Source organism: Pygoscelis adeliae, unplaced genomic scaffold (assembly GCF_000699105.1).
Source record: "Pygoscelis adeliae isolate BGI_AS28 unplaced genomic scaffold, ASM69910v1 Scaffold111, whole genome shotgun sequence".
NCBI classification, from domain to species: domain Eukaryota; kingdom Metazoa; phylum Chordata; class Aves; order Sphenisciformes; family Spheniscidae; genus Pygoscelis; species Pygoscelis adeliae.
This window is the reverse complement of record NW_008824542.1, coordinates 3,526,438-3,545,175: the sequence shown is the minus strand read 5'-3', so window position 1 is coordinate 3,545,175 and position 18,738 is coordinate 3,526,438. Positions and strand designations below refer to the sequence as shown.

The following is an 18,738-nucleotide window of genomic DNA, read 5'->3' as shown; positions in this document are numbered from 1 at the left end:
TGTGCCTTGTTCCAAGATCACAGCAACCCACAACTGTACTGCCTCTTTTGATGTGGAATTAAGTTAACACATTGACTTTCTGATTAAGCTAATTGAAATGACTCTAAAGTACTGGTGGGAGTAGCTCTCTTCACCCCCAAAACTCCAGTTCATTCCTATTTCCTGTTGAAATCGATAGCAACTCTTAAGCACCTGACATCTTAATGACTATCTCTAAGGGGAAAGTGACTGTTTAGAGAACAAAAGTTTCCCATGTGGACTAGATCTGATAATCCATGTGATATGGGAACATTGTGTTGAACTGGACACCTTATTTTGTTCAATTATTACACTCTCCTTGGAAATGTAAATTATTTTATGCTGCTGCAGTTAGCCCTCCTCTGGTACCCAGTGTTACGTTTCTGAAGTTAGTTTGGATCTCTCTGTCACATACAGCAACCTCCAGAAAAGAACTTTTGGGAATATCCAAGGTCCTAATTAAAACTGCCTTAGCATCTGCGAGTAGAAGGCAGCAAACAGATATTCTCTAGACACCATTTTCATCCCAAGTTTAACAATCATTTTTCTTTTACCATAATTAACTTTGCCACTAATCCTTATAAGCAGAGTCCCTTAGAAAGACTGGATGAGATGATAACAGCATTGAAATCTGTATATAATCAGTGGAAATTCCATTTATTAAAGAGATTATGTAGATATTAAACGGTGTCGTAAGCTTCTTGTAAAGAGTTCTTATGATGTATCACTTGTGCTTCAGTTTTGTAAGCTTTTTTCCCTTTTGCTGCCAGATCTCAAACGAGATTATACATGTTCAGACAATTCATTTTCTATATTTCTCTCAGTTAAACAGCACAAGTGGGTAGCTATATTAATTTAATTCTTCAGTTAGATACACTGCTTTGTCTGGTAGGTTTTTGAGGATTGTTAATATTAATTGTAACTTGGTGCATAGATGTTTCCAGTGCCTCCAAATTTTGTGTGTTCTCATTTTGAGTTCCGCTTATAATAGAAAAGTGTGAAATATATTTTTTAACAAAACATAACGTATGTAAGTTCATATAAATCTGTATTTCTCATACTTTTAGAATAGTCTTCGTACATAGTTCCCAGCTGGCATCTTAAATATGAAGTTTTGTTTTATAAGATCAGTGACAGCTGTAAATCCAATTGTGTTTCTTAGAAACTGTATTTAAAACTGTTTATTGACCTTTAAATTACTCTAAAATAAAAATAACTAAATGGGTTTTCCTACAAAAAGGTTTCATCACGCTGTGAAAATTACTGCATAAACAGTAAGATTCCTAGAAAAGGAAAGGGAGAGGATAATTATGTATGAACATTAGATGGACAATACTGCCAGTCCAGGCATCATATGTTTGTATGTATTATGTACATACACATTCACATTGTTTGCTTTCTATAAAGAACACTCTATAGAATAAAATTTCTGAATTGAAGTTCGTCTTAAAGCAGACAATAAGTTTTCTGAAGTGGGGTATTTTTTGGTTTGTTGGTTTTAGAAATCAACAATAATTTGTTAGGGCCTCAAGCTGCTTTTCCTAAATCCTGTCCAGACAGAAACCAGTAAACCTTTCCTACAGTAGGACGCCTCTCTTAAAAACTCTACTCGCTACTCTGAATTCATGTCAGGTACGGTTTTCCCTCTTCAGAAAACTTCACGTTTGCTTGGATGAATTCCTTGAAACACAGATGCTTCTCCAAGAAACTCAGAAGTTCTGCCAAAGGCTGAAGAGGCGCTTGCACAGTTCCATCAATCACAGCCCTGCCCACAGACCTCTTCTGTCAGAGGGCACAGATGCCGTAGACTGCCTTCGGCTTGTAACCTTCCCAAAACCTCTCTCAGAAGCTGTATGTATCCACAAAACCACCAGTACTTAGAAATGGAACTTCCAAGTATCTGGGGTTACAGCCTCACCTCAGCACTACACCTTTCTGCCAGGTTGACGGAGCAAAACTGCTGCAAATGTCTCTTAACTGTCTCTTATCCCAGGGAATGCCAAGAGGAAACTCTCAGTTGGCATATACTGATCAATAAATTGCATTAAGAAGTAATCTGCAAATATACAGGCACAATAGCTATAGAAATGATGAGATTTGGTTTCATTCTATGACTTTGACCTGATCACTTCAAACTCTGTGTCTATTTTCCCCATTTATTAATGACCAATTATCATCACTGGATAGATTTTACATAATCTGTGAATGTCCTGGTTTCGGCAGGGATAGAGTTAATTTCCTTCCTAGTAGCTGGTACAGTGCTGTGTTTTGCATTTAGGATGGGAACAAAATTGATAAGGCACCGATGTTTTAGTTGTTGCTAGGTAGTGCTTACACTGGCCAAGGACTTTCTAGTTTTCCATGCTCTACCGACTGAGAAGGCTGCAGGTGCACAAGAAGCTGGGAGGGGGCACAGCCAAACTGGCCAAAGGGACATTCCATACCATGGGACGTCACGCTCAGTACATAAACTGGGGAAAGCTGGCCGGGGGGGCTGCTGCTCAGGGTCTGGCTGGGCATCGGTCGGCGGGGGGTGAGCAATTGTACTGTGCATCACTTGCTTTGTGTATTATTATTATTATCATATTATTATCATTATCATTTTATTTCAATTATTAAACTGTTTTTATCTCAACCCACGAGTTTTTCTCACTTGTGCTTTTCCAATTCTCTCCCCCATCCCACCGGGGCTGGGGGGGAGTGAGCGAGCGGCTGCGTGGTGCTTAGTTGCCGACTGAGGTTAAACCACGACAGCAGTTTAATAGGTAAAGCAAAAGCCGCGCATGCAAGCAAAGGAAAACAAAGGAATTAATTCAACACTTCCCATGGGCAGGCAGGTGTTCAGCCATCTCCAGGAAAGCAGGGCTCCCTCATGCGTAATGGTTATTTGGGAAGACAAACGCCACCACTCCAAACGTCCCCCCCTTCCTTCTTCCCCCTGCTTTATGTACTGAGCATGACGTCCCATGGTATGGAATATCCCGTTGGCCAGTTTGGGTCAGCTGTCCTGGCTGTGCCCCCTCCCAGCTTCTTGTGCCCCTCCAGCCTTCTCAGTTGGTAGAGCATGGGAAGCTGGAAAGTCCTTGACTAGTATAAACACTACCTAGCAACAACTAAAACATTGGTGCATTATCAACATTGTTCCCATCCTAAATCCAAAACACAGCACTGTACCAGCTACTAGGAAGGAAATTAACTCTATCCCTGCCGAAACCAGAACAATATGCCATCTCTTCACATCATTCCTCATTTTTGCACTTAGTGTTTATTAATTAGATCATCACACTGGGCCCTTTTCATTTCACTTTTTCCAACACCCAATAATCTACCCAAAAATACAAGCTCCATGCTTGTTACTCTAGAGAAGTGTTCTCATCAACAACTTTAATCACCGTGTAAAAGAGTTTAGCAGGCTTTAGCAATAGATGTGTTTATTGGTTTCTTGCAGGCCATAGATAAGAATGAACAGCATTTGTCCAAGAAAAGATGCTTTTTGTATAGTATTAGAAAAGACCTGAAAGAGATGAGGATTTTCTGCTTGTAAGTCTCAGTTAAAACTTAGTCTACTTACATAGTTTTAGTATGGCAGATGTACAGAAAGTGACTTTAAACTGTGAGCGAGAAAAGCAAAACTGTTTTATCTTAGAGGAACTTCTAATATTGTTTAAAACTGCATAAAATATACATTTCTCTCTATGCACAGTTCATTTCATATTATAAGGAAGTAATATTTAACTACCAAAATTACTTCAGTCCTTTGTATAGATGTTATCAAGCTAAGTTTCCTATACACCCTGAAAAGTAGATGTGTAGTCTATGTGTTTTACAATGCAAAAATGGAAGCACATTGGAGCCATGTAATTTGGTCAAGACCATATAAGAAAATTGTATAAATTCATGACTGAATTTGTAAATACTAATGAAAAAGACTTTTTTACATAACTATCTATGTTGCTACATTTAGATCCTGAAGACCTGCACAGACTACCAAAAACCTGTCAGCAGATTTGGAGATAATTTTTTTGGTGCTACTAACACTTGGAAAAAATCTGTGGGTTTTTTGGGTTTTTTTTTGGTGTTGGGGGTTTTTTGGGTTTTTTTTTTTTAGGAAAAGCTGCTCTTCCGTGTCAGCAGATTCAGGAATTTCTAGTATTCTGTTGACATTAACTTGTACTTTGGTAAAATAAAATATAACATATTTTATATTTACATAAATAATTTGCATGATAAAATATTCATTTCAAACTGTGCAATGTAATGTAATCTATAGAAGCCATTTTTCGGTAATAAGCTATCACATTCACAATTTAAGACAAATATTAGAGAGAGAGAAAGAAAAGTTCTCCAGTTCAAGCCTTATGCCTAAGCATTACTTCATCCTAATAAGTGTATACGTAAATACACACACACACACACACACATATATTTGCACAAACACTCATATGTTTCTTTTGGCTTTCTGCAGACATACCAGTTAAAATAGAATGATTATGCCTTTCTTCAAAAACAATAGAAATAGTCTATTCATGTAGGAACTAAACATTCAGAGTTTAGTTTAGTAATAGTATATGGTTGTTCTAGATACATTCTGATTCAATTATCAACTTTATGAGGTATGTTTATCAATATTGTCAACTGCAACAATACAAGGTGAATTTAACAACTGGTTTAACAGTTACCTTTCTGTCATGTAAGCAGGTCTAACAGTTACACACCCCTGTAATAGAATGAGTCTTTCCCATAGACTATAACTTTCTGGGACAAGATTATTATTGTGAACTATCATTCTTCCCGCTTTCACAGCTGAAACATAGATGGAAGACTAATGGCCACAGACAGTCTGTGCTGGCATGCTGTGGTATAATGTCATATATGTGTGTCATATATAAGTGGTCTCCACAACAAAAATCAACTTTGCTTCCTAGACTGTTTCAAATCCCATAAAGCAATTTAGCAACGCAAAGAAAAATGAATAACTAATATTTAGCAGAGCTGGTTCTCAGAGATGACCACACATCTCCCTATAAAACTGGTATATGCACTCTTCATCTGTATAATGCTAGTTATGAGCTTTTCCAAAGAAGATAATACTCAGAGGCTGTAAAAGAGGTTTTTCTTGCTTTACATGACAAGTCAAGTACACAAGCTAGTCCAATATCCATCAGCTACTTCAGAGTAGCCAAACTGGCCATCTTAGTTACCTCAGAGAAAGATATCCCATGGAAGGCTGATAATGGGAAAGTCTCCTCCTAAGGTCAGTTAGTAGAAAGTTACCTCCACCTTCAAATAATTGCCAAAATTTTTTGGTTAGTTGGGTTTGGTTTGGTTTGGGTTTGGGTTTGGTTTTAAATCCTCACCATTTAACTTAGCCAAATGAATGTCTAATAATTTTTTCCTAACCTGCTAAAATCTCGGCTTCTTTGCAGTATCGTGAGCATAAATTCAAGAGACCAGTTGCACTTTGTCTGGACAAGCACTTTCTTTTATCAGATTTAATTTTCTGCCTTTCAGTCTTAATGGGTATCTAGAAATTTAACATAATATCAAAATACTCCCACGAGTATAGCACAACTGATGTGAGCTACTGTTCTTTCAGTTTTGTATTTATAATCGAAATGCCAAGCATTTTATTGCTTCAATGTATTTTCTTCATAAAGCAAACTTTTCAGATTGAAAAAAAAATCTCCATTTAAATGTCTTGCCTGCTCAGAACCCATCTCTCAGAGCTGAATATCTATTTACCATTACATTCTGCTACATTTTTTTCAATTATCTTTGTTTCTCTTATCTACAAGCTTTGCTGTATTTATTGTTGTGTATCCCTACCCATGTTCAGTCTGTTTTCAACATTCTACATATCTTCTGGTTTGGTTTCTTTTTGTTCATGCAGTGAAAATTTTCTTGTTTCGATTCATTCAGTTCTGTTATTGGTCTCATAATTTTCAACTTTGATTGCTGGTTCATTGTGCCTTCTTTTCTTTTTTTAATTGCCATTGTTCCCTCCTTCAGTCTGCATTGGTCTTTGTTCTTTTTTCCTTTTGTTTCCTTATCTCTACATTGGTCTTTGACTAGCACTTATACCTTTATATTTTCTCTTTATTTCTAAGGGTAGAGTGTCATCCCATTTGGTTTTGTTCACTGGTCCCTAAATTCTCAAATGAAATTCCTTCTTTTTTCTCTTTCTATGCAAATAGTGGAGAAAGCTAGAGAACTGTGGATCAGCTAAAAGAAAAATCAGTGACTCGGTGATCAGTGGTTTGAAGGTGTTTCCAAAGTCCTGAATCCTTAATTTGATCCTAATCAGCTCACAGTTTGTGGTCTGGTTGCCAATTTGGGCAGAAAGTGAACAGTGGTGAGAGAAGAAAAGTCTGAGCGGAAAAAACTCAAAGAGCTACGGTTGCCTCTGATGGTAATGGAAATTTTTTGAGGTTCAGTAAATGGTCCATTGTCTCCCTATCAGCAACTCTTGGTCTATCTACATCAATATCCAAAAAGACATAAACAGGAGAGTGAAAAAGGAAGTATATAATCACAAGTTATTATTCAATTATTTAAAGCTATTTCTAATATCACACTGCAACTTGGGGTAACTAATTAAAGCAAAAAATTATATTTTAGAAAACTATTGAGTATGACATCTCTTTTAAAAGTAGTTTTCAATTCTAAGCACCTTACTCCTTAAAAAAAAAGACAAACGTTCTTTGGTATTTACTGCTAGTATATTATGCATTATGCTCAGAAATTTCTTTAGGAAAAAGAAGAAAACAAAATATTATCCAAATTGTAAAGTAAAATACATGCAAGAAAATGTCAGAATTGAGGTTGCCATTCTCTCATCCACCCACATATGCACCATATCACTGCCACTAGTAGCACAGTCTAAAATTAATTGTGGTTTCCATATGACTATTCAAGAAGTGACATGAAGAGTACCCAATGAACAATTTGTATAGTTAGTCCTATACTTTGTTTTGTATGGTATCTAAATCTTGCTTTAAAAGCAAGTATTAAATAATTTTCTCCCAGATTTTTCTGTGCAGTGTCAGGACCCTGAGGAAACCAATAGACCTTCCTGACCCTGATCAGCCTCAGCTGGGACTCCCACCCACCACTGCCCATGGGTCCTGGGACTCCATTTCAGCCCACCCTGAGGCATCCAGACACTGCTACAGCTCTCTCCCTGTCCCTGCCTCCTGTATGAGCTACTCAGCCCTACTCTGTGGGGAGCTTAGCCGGCCCTGTTTCTTTTTGCTCACAGCTGGACTGTAGGGTGCTGTCCACGGACCCTATTATCAGTCCCCAGCTCTGCCCCCTGTGTTCAGCCCCTGCAGGTTTGTGCCCTGTCGGTGAGAGCACAGCCTGAGCGGGGTCACTCTCAGCTCCTGGCTTGTGCCCCTTGTGGAGCAGCCCTGCTCCTGCCTGCCACTCCCTAATTTATGGCAGTAGCTACTACAGTGAATTATTTACAAGTTATACTAAAAAATATTTTCATAACATGCAAGAGGTAACATCAAATGCTTCCAACTGGCTTTTGTAAAGCAGTTGATTTATGTGATGTTTTATCAGTTCAAATCATACCTTCCATTAACTTCAAATCATACCTTCCATTAACTTCATTTAAAAGTGAGATTTCTTATCACTAATGCAAACAAAACTCTTGTTTCTCAAGCTGGGCACCCAGAAAATTGAAAACATGTTATTGATATGCATCTTCAAAAAGCGTGGCTGAAACAATTCATCTAGTAACACACAAAGATTATGTGAAAGGCAGAAATGTTGAAAAAAGGGAACAGTTCTATCTGGAAATGCAACACCTTGACTCAGAATAGCAGTCAGAAGTTTTGGCTACTTTCCAAAATAAAGTGTATGCCAAGTTGCAATTTAAAAGTAATTATATAAAAGCAAACCCTGATTTGTTGTTTTTTTGTTTTTTTATTTTTTGAAGGAGCTAGATGTATAAGTGTGAAAGAAAGGATACACAAAAGTCACAAAGAGGCACAGGGTGGGCAACAAGAAAGTCCTAAAAAGTGTCTATGACATGACCCAGAAAGACTCCCAAGTAAAAAATTTTGCTGAAAGCTTGGTTCAAATAAAGTAAGTAATACTACCTTTCTGAAAACAGTTTTTTATAGGTGCTTACAAATATGATTTATGGAAAGATATTGTTTTTTTGTATTTAGTTCACAGCTTTAAACTATTCTATATTTTTTTCTATTTATAGTTTGAGGCAAAGATCTAACATATTAAATATGCTAAATCAAGCATATACAGTAACACAAAATGAAAGTGTAATATTGACTATACACTTTCTGTAATGGCCATATCTGACATGCTTGTCTTCCATTTGTTATTGTTTAGCTGCCATTTAAGTGCCATCTAAACAAGTTAAAGTTGTTAAGTATTCACTGCAAATATTAAGTATTTGCAGTCAATGACTGCAAATTTCAACAAGATTCAATTCTGAGGAGAACAATTAAACAAAGAAATACAAACTGGATGAGACTGGAGTCAGAGGTCATGAGCTTCACAAATAGCCCAACTGCAAAATCTTCTTCAGTCATATAGAAACTTCTTTCAATCAAAATATTGAAGTAGAAAAAGAGTGGCCTTGTCTATCTGAGACAATGTTTTTAGCTGTCCAGTTATATATTTTACAAATAAACCTGTATAGTCCCCTGAAAACATTTTTGTCTGTTACAAAATTAAGGGGAGGGTGACTAGTGTAATCTGATTACACTTTCATTAATGTCACTAAGTAAAATGATAAAATCCATTGTCATGCTAGAACGGAAGTTTCCACGAGCAACTGTACCTCAGTAAAGCTTTACTTGTTTAAGTAAAAACCTTTTGCAAAAAGAAAACTCTAGGAAACATTACCTTACTATTTGCTACAGCAATCTGAGAAAATAAACGTCACCATGAAAGATTTAGTAAAGCTTTCATAATTTCACTATCACACTTTCTTAATTTAAAACCCAATTCTCCACTCACACAAATGTGTACTATTTTTCTACTGCATGCAGTAGAAAATGCAGTAGAAAAAGTAGTACTTGCAAAAGTAGTCTATTTCAAGACCTATATGGTGGCTTAATCGTCTTTTCCTTTTTAAGTGCTGACTTATTCTATTATCTTCTACAGAACTCCTTATCCTTTTCCTCACCAGAATGTAGTGGCATCCTAAATTCACAATACCAAAACTTTTGAGCATGCCAGGCTTCCTTGACTTTCTTCTCAAGATATCAACATTTTAAAAAAGTGTATCCCAAAGCTCCAGCTTTAAAGGCATAGTTTAATATAAAAATAATCCTGCACACATATATCTATATATGTAGATAGGTATCTATATATCAATATGGACAGATAGATATACACAGATATGAACATGCATGTGCACACAAATATATATAAACCTTCTTGGTAGCTTGAACAAGATATACGAAAAAAAATTTCTGTCCTTGCAAGATATTATTTTCCTCTTCCTTCCATCCTCCTAGCTTCCCTCACCTGTTTTCTCTGATGCTCATTAAAACTGCAACTCAGTAAGAACTGTAAGTTCCTAACAGTAATAATTGTTTTATTATTTTGCACTTGTGCAGAACATTGTTTACATACTCTTTGAGATTACGATTTAGAGTGGATTCATCAATAGAAATCTTGACTGACATTGAGGGCCTTTTTGGGCTCCTCCATGTAAATGTTATCCTTCAAGGAGTTGGCAGAAAGGAGGAAAACTACATGTTCTTGGTTTTTCTTGTGGAAGACAACCCTCAAATCTTTTAGGTATGGGTTCCCTCTTTCCTGCAGCTGGTATCAGAAGAGCACACAAACACTCATGAAACGGGAAATACAAATGGAAACACGGAAGTACAAAGAAAAACAATTTCATTAGAGATACATTTCTCCATATCTGCTGGGCAACACCAACGTCAGCAGAGAGAGGAGTGAGAATATGTGAAAGAAACAACTCTGCAGACACCAAGGTCAGTGAAGAAGGAGGGGGAGGAGGTGCTCCAGGCACCAGAGCAGAGATTCCCCTGCAGCCTGTGGTGAAGACCATGGTGAGGCAGGCTGCCTCCCTGCAACCTATAGAGGTGAATGGTGGAGCAGATATCCACCTGCAGCCTGTGGAGGACTCCACACTGGAGCAGGTGGATGCGCCTAAAGGGGGCTGTGACCCCACGGGAAGCCTGCGCTGGAGCAGGCTCCTGGCAGGACCTGTGGAAAGAGGAGACCACGCTGGAGGAGGTTTGCTGGCAGGACTTGTGACCCTGTGGGGGACCCATGCTGGAGCAATCTGTTCCTGAAGGACTGTACCCCATGGAAGGGACCCACACTGGAGCAGTTCATGAAGAACTGCAGCCTGTGGGAAGGACCTATGTTGAGAATTTTGTGGAGGACTGTCTCCCATGAAAGGGACCCCACACTGGAGCAGGGGAAGAGTGTGAGAAGTCCTCCCCCTGAGGAGGAAGAAGCGGCAGAAACAACATGTGATGAACTGACCGCAATCCCCATTCTGCATCCCCCTGCACCACTTGGGGAGGGGGAAGGAGGTAAAGAAATTGGGAGTAAAGTAAAGCCCGGGAAGAAGGGAGGGGTGGGGAGAAGATGTTTTAAGTTTTAGCCCCAACTCTCTCAGCCTTTCTTCATAGGAGAGGTGTTCCAGCTCTCTGATAATTTTCATAGCCCTCCTCTACACCCGTTTTAACAGGTCCATGTCTTTCTTGTGCTGGGGACCTCAGAACTGGTCACAATACTCCAGATGGGCTCTCACAAGAGCAGAGCAGTGACCTGTTGGCCACACTTCTTTTGATGCAGCCCAGGATATGGTTGGCTTTCTGGGCTGCAAGTGCACATTTCTGGCTCATATCCAATTTTTCATCTACCAATATCCCCAAGTCCTTCTCCTCAAGACTGCTCTCAATCCATTCATCCCGCAGCCTGTATTGATACTGGGGATTGCCCTGACGCAGGTGCAGGTCCTTGCACTTGACCTTGTTGAACTTCATGAGGTTCTTATGGGCCCACTCCTTAAGCCTGTCAATGTCTTTCTGGATGGTATCCCTTCCCTCAAGCGAATCAGCTGCACGACTCAGCTTGATGTCATCTGCAAACTTGCTGGGGGTACACTCAATCCCACTGTCCATGTCATTAACAAAGATATTGAATAGTATTGGTCCCAATATGGACCCCTGAGGGACACCACTTGTTACTGATCTTCATTTGGACATTAAGCTGTTGACTGCAACTCTTTGGATGTGGCCATCCAGCCAATTCCTTATCCATCAAACAGTCCAACCATCAAATCCATCTCTCTCGTATTTAGCAACAAGGATGTTGTGTGGGACCTTGTCAAAGGCCTTGCAGAAGTCTAGGTAGATGACAACTTGACTTACAGAAGTCAAGGTAGATGATGATAAAGATAACTAGTAAATGTATGGATAACATATTTGTTGCTATTGCAGAATTTTTATGTATCCTTCAAGCTGCAACCTTCCAGAACTCTGAACTAGACACTGATAAAAATGCTCTGTGACCTATCACATTCTTGATTTTTCAAACTGTTTTTTTCATTCTTATTATTCCTTTGTGTTAAAAAGTGCTCATACACAATTGCAAAAAAGTTACCTATTGCCTCTGTCTTAAATACGTTATCTTTTTCTGATCTCTCTTGAAAGCCTCCTGTTGCAAAGATTACAAAAGTTCCACTGCTACTAGATCATGTAAACTGAGACCTCCACAATCTCATATTCACTTTACATGTATTTACCCATGCTCATATGCTTTTTAATTAATTAGATTTTGTTGAGACAAATTTTATATGAGGGCTAGATTAATTTTAGCACTTGCTTTAACTACAATTAAAGCACATAATTTTTATTTTAAGACATTTATGATTAATTAAGGAAAGTGCACCTTAAAGCCTAAATAAGAAAGAATCCATAATTTAAAAATACTAGCTTTAACTATTTTTTCAGATATTTTTAAGATATTAATACAAGTTACATTTTAATAATATTTATTCTTTACCTTGTCCTAAAGTTTGCAGGATGAGGATGCCCATCATATAATGACAAATAATCATATTCTTCTTCTAGAGCAAAAGACTGAAAGACGATCTGTATTCTGTTTCTTTCTTCTGCTATTATAACCCATGTACAGTTTGCACCATTTGGATATCCATATGGGAAGCCAGGGCTTTCTATAGTGCCATTAAGTCCTTTTAAAGTTCCACCACAGGTATAAATAAATCCTAAAAAAAACCAAGGAAACAAAAGTTAGCAATCCATTTTTATATCAACCTTCAATAAAATACATAATTGGAATTCATGATTTCTAAAAAATTATCAAAATATTTCTTTGCAAGTACTGCATTTAGAACGATAAAGCCCGTGTTTTAATACAAATCCTGGCCACTTAATGCAAAACAACCCCACCCACCTAACAAATGTGTTTTCCATACTGTTTATGTAAAGACATATGGTAACATCTTTGCAAATAAATATATATAAACAACATCTATGACTAAATTTGGTAGCCTATGAGGCAAAGTATTTACATCAATTCCCTTTTTTGTAAAAAGAAAGAGAAGCAGCCAAAGAAAAATAAATTAGTCTTCTTTTGGTGCAGGTCTGATACAGATTAGATCTATTAACCTTCTGCTGCTCCTCCCCAGATTTTGGGACTAAAGAGGTTGAAAGGCTATTTATTATGAACAAAATTTTTCCAATCAATAATTCTGGTTTATGAAAGCTGTGTACTTAAAGACTCAATGTGAAATAGCCATCTGTTGCATCATTATATTATCTCATGTAAATAACTGCATTGTGTAGTTGTAACCAGAAAGAACTTAGTAAGCTTTTCTATATCTAAATAAAATACTAAGATGAACAGCCTATGTGTTTTGATTGACCCTAAGTGGGTGTTGTGGTTTAACCTCAGTAGTCAGCTAAGCCCCACACAGCTGTTTGCTCACTCCCGCCGGTGGGATGGGGGAGAAATTTGGAAAGGTTAAAAATGAGAAAATTTGTGTATTGAGATAAAGACATTTTAATAGGTAGGGCAAAAGCTGCACATGTAAGCAAAGCAGAATAAGGAATTCATTGGCTACTTCGGCAGGCAGGTGTTTAGCCATTTCCAGGAAAACAGGGCTCCATCACGCCTAACAGTTACATGGGAAGACAAACATCATAACCCTGAACCCCTTCCTTCTCCTTTCCCTCAGCTTTTATCACTGAGCATGATGTCATATGGCATGGAATATCCCGTTGGTCAGTTGGGACCAGCTGTCCCAGCTGTGTCCCCTCCCAACTTCTTGCCCATCCCCAGCGTATTTGCTGGGAGGGGCAGCATGAGAAACAGAGAAGTCCTTGATGCTGTGTAAGCACTGTTCAGCGATAACTAAAACATTCTTGTGTTATCAAGACTGTTTTGGTCACAAATCCAAATCATAATACCATAGGATCTACTATGACGAAAATTAACTCTATCCCAGCCAAAATCAGTACAGTGGATCAAAGCTGAAAGGTGGATCGGCCAACAGATCCTATTTAACATGAATACCCCCAAATGTCAGAAATGGCCCATAGATTCAAAAGCCAAATTTTCTTGGACTATAAGCAATTTTCTTTTTATATAGAAAATCAATTTTCCAAGAAAAAATAGAAAACATGAATAATTATAAAAAGATCTCCCCCCAAGTCCTGGCAGGGTAGGTCCTTTTCTATACTCTTGTTCTCAGTTCTAATGTTCAATTACAGCAGTTCCTAACTCCTCTGGGTCCTTAAGATATTTTTTATTCTTTCCACCACCTTTGCAGTCTGACTGTACATCTCCACTACATCCCCTCTCCAGGCTTTCTGCTCTCTTATCACTTAAATATTACATCAGTTTTCCTGCTTTGCCTTTTGCACCCCCAAAGTTTCTCTTCCCCAAGCATGCTCAGAGCAAGCCCCCTCTGCTAGTGGGGGGATTTCATCAGCTGAGAGAAAGCATAAAGTGTTCAGCTACTCAGCATGCTCTTTCAGAGAAACATGATATACATTTCATAACAAACTACAGACAAACAAACCAGATGCCGCCTCTTTAATTATACACACATGTATATATTTGAGCTCATTAAATGATCTTCTTTATGGCACATTCACAAGCTTGTCTTTGTGTTGAGCATTTAAATGTGCAGAGATCCCTTTCTCTGAAGTACTAAACAGAAATCTCTTAAGATTTTACACTTTGTATTGCTACACTGTAAAGTAACTTTTCTTGACAACAGAAGAGGGACACATTCAATATTTTTATCTTGGCTTTTTCATATTTATCTCCAATGATGAGAAAAGATGCCTGTTATGAAGTGTGATTACTCTTTTACTACAAATATCAGTATATCACGGAAGATCCTCTTAGAAAGTAATTAGGACTTTGCCTTTACTGACACGTATAGCAAATTTTAACTTCTACTGCAAATTAACTTAGAGAATTCATTTTCATATCAGTGCTTACACACTTTCATTTGTTATCAACCTTCACTGTTAGAAGTCTGTTTTATTCATGTCTTTATGCATCTCCCTCATATACACAAACTATTTTAAAATCTCCTTTATGTGTTATTATTTATTATCTAAGCTCAGCTGTTTTACTGAGCACTTTAAAAATCTTTTGGAATACAGTTTGTGTGCAAGTCACTTTACAAAACTAAACTATTTACTCATCATAAGATCTTCATCTTAGAAATCTAGCACCTCCCACCAAATATAGCCACTGAAATAAAACTTTTAAAATAGCTAAGTGTGCATATACTTATCAATTTAGTTTTTCCTAGAAACCTCTTGCTGAGGCTTACTTCGATTGAATTGGAGAAAAACCTCTCTCTGAGAGACCTGAAAATTAAATCGGATGCACTGTTAATTTCTATACATCTCTCCAGACCAAGTGTGGAAAGCACACTGTGAACTTTGGCTCAACGTCATAATACAGCTCCATAATTCAGAACCTGTGTCACTGTTGCTGTATCTAGGTCAGGACAGCTATCAATTACATATGTACTGTTTTGTTAATTCAATGCAAGCTATAAGGAAAAACTCAGTAATAGGTCTCCTGTGACCAAAATATAATTATATTTTTCCAAAAAAAGAACAAAGTCAAAACAATGAGAAAGTGTACTGTGAGATGATAGACTACTTATTAAGGCATGTAATGCTTCATATTGGATCCAGTAATTGTTCCTATCCATACATATATATGAAATATAAACTTCCATGACGTATAGAAGTTCCACTTACTCCTTTTACTCCACATCCAAATTGTAACAAAAGAGAATTATTCATATGCTGCAAGATGATATAACTTGAATATTTTTCAACAATGACTAGCAGAGTGTAACACAGCTATGCATGTGTCAGAAGATATATTTTTAATTCTGAGAATGGAAAAAACAAACAATGAAGTTTGATTTTGATAGGTCTACTCTTTTAGTCTGTAAAATAAAAAATCATGCCAACAGAATCCATATAACATGCACTTTAATCTCTACTTTCATATGTTAATCCATTCTGTAATGCTCTTCACCTTGGCAGACCAACTTGGTTATGTTCAAAATAGACAACATGCATTAACTGACTGGTCTGATCAAATGTTGAAGACGTGACAATTATTTTCACAAGGCAAAATTCATGCTGAAATAACTGGTAACATATACTGTGATCTTTTTCATCTAGATTTCAGAACTAGCATTCAAAACAGAATTTACTTGGAAACTGTTTTTCCTTAAAGAGAAGGTTTGGTTCAAAGCATGAGACAAAGAATTTTGAAAAGCTTGAAGGTAGACTAGAAAAGAAAAATACTTGTTGAAGTAAGTGTGAAGATGAATACCACCACTGATGATATTCTCTTAACAGTTAGTGTGATTCAGAGTTTCCACTGTATTGTTTTCTACCAGATTTTAAAATTCAAATGTTTAATTATCATCAATTTTACATGGATAAATATTACTCGAAATCATAAAACACTGCTGCTCTTCCTGATTTCAGTCATCCTTTGATTCATTGTGGGATTCCAGTAAGCATCAGTAACATCGATTCTTACTTAATCTATTTATTCAACTTTCATTGCCTTTTAACAAAGCAAGTAATCCTTAATGCCATATCCATACCCCTTGCCCTTGGATGTCCCATAGCTATACTCACTCAATACACTACAAGATTGTCTTTTACTTTTTCTTTTCCTCCTGACCATTCCATTATACTGTTTAATAACATATTTCAACACCTCTCACCTTCCAAGTACTCCACACCTTTTGTTTAATCTCCTTTGTTTCATGTATTCTTTAATAGCAGTCATCACCATAATTATATTGTGTCTGCATTGATTAACACATTCACACATTTCTAAGCTGCTTGTGTATTTCCTTTTAAAGAGATATTTAATACTTGCTACCATTTACTTTAAGAGCAAACCGAGGAAATGGAAGATAAGTTGTTCATATGCTGCTTTTTTTCTTCTGTATCTTTTCTAATATCCCGATCTTTTTTCATCTCTTTCACTTGCGCCCATCTTAAAGCACAGTCAATTGTATCTTAAAGTATTCCTTAGCCATGTCATCTACATTCATCTCCCTTTTTTTGTGCAATCTACCTATTTGCAAAATTGTTCTTTTCCCCCTACATAGTGGTCCTCTTCCATTCAGAATCCATCAACTTTACTCACTTGTCTCTCCTGCTCTTTGCATGTTTCTGCAACACCTTTTTCTCTTTGTGATCTTTGATCACCTGACTTTCTCTGGCAGCAAGGAGCAGTTAATTTTCACGATGACCATAAATCAGGAAGGATTGTTCTCCTAGTTGTCTTCTATTGTGCTGGATTCTTTTTCTGTTGACTTGCATTATCATCACCTTAGGTTTTATGGTGCCTGTGTGTCCATCCTTCTTGTTTCCTTATTCTCCCCTGTAGTCTTGTTTGTGAAAACTCTTGCTTTTGTAGTTTCATATTATACTCTCATGTGTTTCTTAGCACTTCAGAGAACCTATTGGAATGTTACAGTGATAGATTTCATAGTGATATGAACCCTTCCCTATTTCATGAACCCTTTTCTCCCTTCTATCAGTCCTTCTCATTTTTGGAAAATATATACACAATCTTTCTTTCTAAAACATCTCAGCTTCTCTATCATTTTAATTGTTCTGACATGTCTTACACCAAGATCTTTGAGCCCATTTACAAAATGGAGAAGAGGAAGCTCTCATCAGATGTAATGACTGTATTTTAATTCGGACTATGTTTGAAATTTACCTTTTTCTCTCTTCTCATCATGTCTTAGTTGTCTTCCATTTATGCTTTTCCATTTCCCAATAAGCCTCTCTTCTGCATAAAACAAGCCTCCTTTCTCTAACCTTAGCTTCCAACACAAGTTTTATTGACTTTTTTCACATCAGTACAAACATGCAAGATAATTTCCTCCTTTAATGTAATGGATTTAGTTCCTTCCTACTCTCCACCTTTTTTTCCGCCTCCCTCAAATGTCCAGCAGCTTGCATACTTCTTTCTTCATGCTTTCTTAACAGGTGTGACTGGTGACTTTTTACACTAAGGACGCTCACTGGTGTCCATTCCCACCAGAACATTATAACCCCCTGGTTCTTTCTGAGTCTCATTTTCCTCCTGTGCTAGGCATGGAAAGTGCACATACCAACAGCAACCCTGCACCACAGCACACCAGAACAGAAGTACGGTGCACCTGTGTAGTAGTTCGCAGGGGGGTAGCAATCCATACCAGCTACAAGGTGTTAGAACTGTTGCTGTTTCAGAAATGTCTATCTTTTATTCGTATAGACCTCTATGCCTGTTTAACCCAATACTCCGTACTTCAAAGAACCCTTCTCACTTCCATCTCAGCTCCAACAGCAGCTTTTACAATGAGCTTTCTACCAGCTAAGCAGTCTACATTTAATAACTCACCTGACCATCTAAAAAAAAAAACACCACAGATTAATCGTGATTTTTTTCTTTTTTAAGTTCCCAAAGTAATAACAACTTCTTTTGTTGTGGTTATGTCTATCTCTGTGGTTTGGGTTTTTTTACTTTCTATTTTTGTTAATAATTCTTTTTTTACATATAATGCTTATTTTCTTGATTTTAGACTGTTTTCTTTAGTCTGGAGAAATTCCAGACATGCCTTATAAAGCCATGTAAAAAACACAAAAATCCTGTGTTTGTGAAGTGCACAATGTAAGAACACCATTGTAGCGCCTCTGTGAAAATCAGCTCATGAGTTCCAAGAAATTTAGGATTTCTTAACTAAATTGCCATTTCATTTCAGTTTCTTCTTAAAAGCATTTGCTTTCACAAACAAGATATTTCAATGCTTATTCTCTACACAGCCTACTGGAAATTGTGCCAACATGTAGACATTATAAAGTGTTCACAAGAAGCTTGTTTTAAGATTCTTTCTTTATCTATGATTTGTATCATTTTAAGGTTATGAGAAAAGATAGTTATATTTCTTTGCAAATAATTGGGTAAGATAGATTGTCTTGCCCTTGCATAGGTCTTGTGGTTTAACCTCAGTCGGAAACTGAGCACCACACAGCCGCTCGCTCACTCCCCCCCCCAGTGGGATGAGGGAGAGAATTAGAAGAGCACAAGTGAGAAAACCTCGTGGGTTGAGATTAAAACAGTTTAATAATTGAAATAAAATAATAATAATAATAATAATAATAATAATGATAATAC

At 37.2% G+C, this 18,738-nt stretch overlaps 1 protein-coding gene across 2 annotated transcripts in view; it reads right to left on the bottom strand.

The window, feature by feature from the left end:
* The window catches only part of CSMD3 (CUB and Sushi multiple domains 3), an 803,119-nt gene that overhangs the window by 692,904 nt on the left and 91,477 nt on the right, over positions 1-18,738 (bottom strand). For both annotated transcript variants that reach the window (XM_009321682.1, XM_009321683.1), the window contains exon 2: positions 12,046-12,268. In XM_009321682.1, the coding sequence (XP_009319957.1) occupies positions 12,046-12,268 (223 nt within the window). The remainder of the gene's footprint in view (positions 1-12,045; positions 12,269-18,738) is intronic.